Source organism: Colobus angolensis, unplaced genomic scaffold (assembly GCF_000951035.1).
Source record: "Colobus angolensis palliatus isolate OR3802 unplaced genomic scaffold, Cang.pa_1.0 Scaffold84, whole genome shotgun sequence".
NCBI lineage: Eukaryota > Metazoa > Chordata > Mammalia > Primates > Cercopithecidae > Colobus > Colobus angolensis.
The window spans coordinates 686681-692103 of NW_012122265.1; the positions used below are offsets into that span (position 1 = coordinate 686681).

The 5423-nt window shown below is 66.1% G+C and overlaps 1 protein-coding gene across 1 annotated transcript in view; it reads left to right on the plus strand.

Annotated features, from left to right (window-relative positions):
* The window catches only part of CRACR2B (calcium release activated channel regulator 2B), a 5950-nt gene extending 1415 nt beyond the window's left edge, over nucleotides 1–4535 (plus strand). Inside the window, exons 2-10 of the mRNA XM_011930017.1 lie at nucleotides 737–1297; nucleotides 1376–1487; nucleotides 1878–2067; nucleotides 2516–2662; nucleotides 2780–2867; nucleotides 3153–3245; nucleotides 3413–3579; nucleotides 3769–3840; nucleotides 4081–4535. Coding sequence (XP_011785407.1) covers nucleotides 1133–1297; nucleotides 1376–1487; nucleotides 1878–2067; nucleotides 2516–2662; nucleotides 2780–2867; nucleotides 3153–3245; nucleotides 3413–3579; nucleotides 3769–3840; nucleotides 4081–4255 — 1209 coding nt within the window. The 5' untranslated portion in view covers nucleotides 737–1132 and the 3' untranslated portion in view covers nucleotides 4256–4535. The remainder of the gene's footprint in view (nucleotides 1–736; nucleotides 1298–1375; nucleotides 1488–1877; nucleotides 2068–2515; nucleotides 2663–2779; nucleotides 2868–3152; nucleotides 3246–3412; nucleotides 3580–3768; nucleotides 3841–4080) is intronic.
* The last annotated feature ends 888 nt before the right edge of the window (nucleotides 4536–5423 follow it).

Here is a 5423-nt window from a genome sequence, read left to right on the forward strand (position 1 = left end):
GGCGCGCAGGCGGCTGGCCGCCCCACCCAGCCAGCCCATCCTCCCAGCTCCCTGGGGCCCTGCCGCCACGCGGCTTCCGGCCTGGGTGGACCTCCGGTCTAGCCGGCAAGCCCGAGGGAGAGGTGACAACGTGGCTTGGAGGCAATGGCCCTGGCCTCTTGTGTCCCCTTCTCTCACCTGCCCAGACTTGCCCTCTTTGAAGGTCGCCTGGGCTAAGGAACCTGGAAGGACCCTGGGCGGGGAGTGAGGGGAGAGGATCACAGCTCCCTGGTTGGGGAAGGCGGGTTTTGCTGGGGAGCAGCTTTGGGAAATCCGGGATTAGGACACTGTGTGAAGGACAGGTGGCTCTGGTTAGCGGGAGGGGTGTCCCTGCAAGGAGGTGGGAAGGGAGGCCCTAGGGAGTTCTGGGACAGGGAAGGGCCTTAGTGTTGGGGGGTAGGGGTGTTAGGTCTCGAATCTGAGTGTTTCTGAGTGTAGCCTCAGAGGCTCAAGGCTCCGCAGGCTGGGACCTTGCCCCTGCAGTCTGTCGGCTTAGTTGTGGGGAGGGAGGGGCCAGTGAGCAGAAGGGAGGAGAAGTTTGCCTTGCCTGCCAGCTGTCATGAGGCTGGGCCACACAGGCCCAGACCAGGGGCTAAGGACTTGGTCAGGACTGGTTGAGCCCTCACTTGGGATCGGATCTCCAGTTGCAGAGCATGACGGGCTCCTCCCTCACTGACCTGAAGCCAGCTCCTCTCAGCTTTCAGGATCCCACCTTCCTTATCACCAGGTTTTCTCCACTGGCCCCTGAGATTGCCCTCACCTCCAGCTCCCCTTCTCCCAAGGTCAGCAGCCCCTCCTAGAGCTGTAGCCTCTCCCTGGGTTCCAACCTCCTGAGATGCCAGACCCATTGGGGCAGTACTCACAGGTCCTGAGCCTGCATCACCCACCCCAGTGACACCCCAACCCTGCAGCATTTTCCTCCCCCACCCCCTTGGCCCCAGCTTGCCTTCCGCCCACCTTCCCACCGGCTGCAGGGAGGGCTCTCAGCTGAGCCGTCAGACATATTTGCACCCCATCTTCTCCCCTCCTGGATTTCTTCTGACCCTCCCTTGGCTTCACAGCACCTGAAGGCCAACTGAGGCCCCCTGCTCCCATGGCCAGCCCTGGAAAGCCTGGGGCTGATGAGGCCCAGGAGGAGGAGGGGGAACTCGAGGGGGGCACTGCAGGGCCATGGGCTGCAATGCTGGAGCAGGCCCAGGAGCTGTTTCTGCTGTGTGACAAGGAGGCCAAGGGTTTCATCACCAGGCACGACCTGCAGGTGAGTCCCCTGCCCCAAGAGACTGCTTCGGCCCTGGTTGACCACAGCAGCTCATCTCTGCTCTCCTTCCCTGACCAGGGTCTCCAGAGCGACCTGCCCCTCACACCAGAGCAGCTGGAGGCCGTGTTTGAAAGTCTGGACCAGGCTCACACTGGCTTTCTCACTGCCCGGGAGTTCTGCCTGGGCCTGGGTGAGCCTGAGGTCTGCCTCTCTCCCACTGCCCAGAGCTGGAGGCCTGATCGGGAGGCCTGGCACCTGTGGCGCCCCGAGGGCTGCCTGTGCCTCTCCTCCTCCTCCCTCCAGGGCCCGTGCTGCTGTCTGCACGCACTGGCGCTTGGGGGCTCCCAGCTGCTGTCCAGTGTGTGGAGCTGACCTTCCTGTCCCCCACCTCCTCTCCCGTGCTAAGCTCCGGTGGGGCTGGGAGCCGGCCTCTTGTTCCCAGGCCAATAGGACCAGAATAAGGAAGAAAAACAGGAAACTGGGCCCTGAGAGAGGGCAGGATACTTGTTGGGAGAGTGAACAGGGACAGAGCCAGGGTGGCGACCCACAGCGGTGGTAATCGCTCGCTCCACGCCCGCAGGGATGTTTGTGGGGGTGGAGTCGGCCCAGGGAGCGACCCCCCGCAGGACTCCGGAGGAGACCTTTGAGTCGGGCTGGGGCTGGCTCGACGTGCAGGACACGGGGGCCTCTCTGGATGAGGAGGAGGAGGAAGAGGAGGAGCGATTCCACACTGTGTTGGAGCAACTGGGGGTGGCCCCGGTCCTGGGCGAGTGAGTCGGCGCTGGCCCCGCTCCCACTGCCCCCTCTGCTGTTTCTCTGCCTGCATGCTGTCTGCCCTTGTCACCCGAGTGCTGTTCCTGCACAGGGTCTCTAGGGCGGGTCAGGCCTAGCCTAGCGTCAGCTGCGACTCCTTGGGAGGGACCCGGCGTGATTTCCCGCAGAATTTGCATTTCATGAGGCAGCAGCCAGGGCTGCAGGGAGGAGGGGCAGCGGGGCAGCGCCGGGCGCGGGGCCACATACTGGCACTGCCCGGGATACGCACACGGACCACGCACGCCGGGCAGGGGCGAAAGCGCTCACGGGACGGATGCCCTGCACCCTGCAAGTGCTCCTGTCCTGCCCAGGGACGAAGGAGTCTCTTAAGGGTTTGCCGTTGGCGGAGGGGAGCCTACTCCCCGCCTCTGCCAGCTCCAGCCTCAGTTCCCGCCCGCCCTCCAGGCAGCGGGCTGTGAGGACGCTCTGGGCCCGGCTGCAGCGCGAGCGCCCCGAGTTGCTGAGCTCTTTCGAGGATGTTCTGATACGCGCGTCAGCCTGCCTGGAGGAGGCGGCCCGGGAGCGCGACGGCCTGGAGCAGGCTCTGCGGAGGTGAGGGCCGGGGTGGGGTCTGGGAGCCAGTGGAGGGCCTCAGGGTAGCTGCAGAGGTGGTGCCGGGGGGCTGTAGCACTGGCAAGTTCTCATCCGGGGTCGCCTGGTTCCCCGAAGGCGCGAGAGCGAGCACGAGAGGGAGGTGCGCGCTCTGTACGAGGAGACGGAGCAGCTTCGCGAGCAAAGCCGGCGTCAGCCGAGTCAGGTGGGTCTCGGGCCCCGCCCCTCCCGCCAGGCCCAATCCCACCGCGCTGGCCTCCCTGGCTCCGCCTTCTCCGAATTAATCCCTCCCCGACCGCCCCACCTCCGCGGGCCCGGGCTGCCCTCAGCCCCAGGAGAACCCGCTGGGCCTCACCCATCACCCCCGCCCGGTTTTCTCCACCCGACCCCCGCTCCGCCCTGGCCCACTCCCAGCCCCTGGAGCCTCTGTGTACCTCTTTTGCATGGCCGGGCGGCCAGCGGAGGCTCAGTGGTCCTCCCTGCGCCCCAGAACTTCGCCCGCGGGGAGCGGAGAAGCCGCCTGGAGCTGGAGCTGCAGAGCCGCGAGCAGGACCTGGAACGCGCGGGCTTGCGGCAGCGGGAGGTGAGCACCTGGCCCCTGCCCCGTCCCCAGGGTCACCCGTGCACTCTCCCCCTGTGCCTCAGCGTCCCCAGTCCCCGGGTTGTTTGGAGCCTGGGGCCCGCGCAGCACCCCGGGGAAGAGGGGGCGTTCCTTGCCGGTCTCCATCCTTCCACCTTTCCACCCTCCAGTTAGAACAGCAGCTGCAGGCCCGGGCTGCGGAGCACCTGGAGGCGCAGGCCCAGAACTCCCAGCTGTGGCGGGCGCACGAGGCGCTGCGAACGCAGCTGGAGGGGGCGCAGGAGCAGATCCGCAGGCTGGAGAGCGAAGCGCGAGGCCGCCAGGAGCAAACCCAACGGTGCCGGGGGACGGGGCTGGGGCGGGCCCCGGTCTGTGTCGGGGCGGGGCCGACAGGTGTTCTGCTCTGGGCCACTTTCATCCCCATCTCAAGTCCCAGGCCCGCCCAGTGGGAGGGAGGGTCTTCCAGGGGGTCCTGGGTCTCCCCAAAGAGCCTTCCTGCAGCCGGATCACCACCTCCCACCCACAGAGAGGTGGTCGCCGTCTCCAGGAACATGCAGAAAGAGAAAGACAGCCTGCTACGGCAACTGGAGCTGCTCAGGTACAGTCAGGCTCAGACCCGAGAAGGAAGGGGCTCAGCAGAGCTTGGGGGCTCCAAGCTCCCCAACATTCTTGGCTACCGCTCTACTCCAATGGAAGTCTTTTCTTATGTCTGCCTTTCATCCCTCACGTTGCAGTCCCAGCCAGACACCTCTCTTCGGTCTGAGGGGAGTCAGAGCCCGCCTCCCCCCAACCTTGAGCCCCCTCAGACCCTCTCAATGTCCGACTCCTCCTTCCCTAGGGAACTGAACACACGGCTGCGGGATGACAGGGACGCCTGTGAGGCCAGGCGGGCGGGTGGCAGCCGCAGGAAGGCTCTGACGACTGCCCACCCGCCTGGGCCCACCTGCTGCTGCTGCTGCTGCTGGACTCGGCCCCACAGACGCGGCTCTGGCCACCTTCCCAGTGCCCGGTGACCAGCTCCGAGTGACTCACAGAGCATCAGCTAGAAGCTGCTCTTCTGGGAGGCTTGTCATGGGTAGGGGTTGCCCACTCAGGATGCGGGCTCTCCCCAGGGGGCCCCAGGCTCGCCTGACTGAAGAACTGAAGACATGAAGGACCTAGCCTGGGAGTGGTCAGGGTCCAGGGAGTGGTCAGGGTCCCGTGTGCCCTCTGCCAGTCTTCGCTCTGTCTGCAATCAACCCCAACTCAGTTCAGCAAAAAACCCCCCTCGTCAAATAAAACCTACTGACTGCACTGCATCCTCCTGGGCCTTCCGTGCGTCTGGGAGCCACAGCCTGTGTGTGCCACATGCATGAGGTGGGCACTGTGCACACGTGCTGTGTGGGTGAACACAGGGAGCGCCGGCCTGCGGCGATGGGGCTGAGGTCCTGCGTGTCCTCTTGTGTCCCTGGTCATGCCCCAAACTCACACTACCCATCAAGGCTGGAGCCTCCACAAGGCCCTCGCCAGTGTGTGGATCAGGGTTCCCCACTGTCTCACCAGGGAGCCCAGGCAGTTCCTAGCCTCAGTCGGCCACCCCCTCCCATGCTGGTCCTCACCTGTGGCAGTGATGAATGAGCTTGGTGGGTGGGGAGCCCCCTCCTTCCTCACTCCCACTCTCCGCCTCTTGGTGCAGCCCTAGGCCGGCCCTGCCGTTCCTCCCTCACCTCCTCCCACCGCTCCCAGTGGCCCCTTCCAGTCTGGAGGGCATGGGCCCCCCAGAACCCCATGGGTATCTCTCGCTGGGACCCCAGGCCTGCCCGGGTCTCCAGGTTGTCCACACTGCACGCAAAGTAGCCCCTCTCCTGCATCTACCCACAGCGCTAGGCCCTCCCCTCCCCCAGGCCGGCATCCGTTCTGCCGACCCCTGCAGCCTCTGGGCGGTTCCTGGGTGCTGAGAAAGAGATGGGGGTTGGGCATGGAGGAGGGCCCGGTCGCCACAGCCCAGGGCCTCTGGCTGGGCTGGTCGCCGTCTTACCTCCGGGCCCGCCTCCCGCCCAGCTCCTCCGTCCCTGGACCGGATGAGCCCCTGCTGGGCTGTTGGCACCCCCAGGGCTGCAGCTCGCCCGGTCTCCGCTGTGTCGGGTCGACCCCCAGCGCCTACACCCACCGGCTCCCGCCTGCCACGCGGGTTCAGACCCG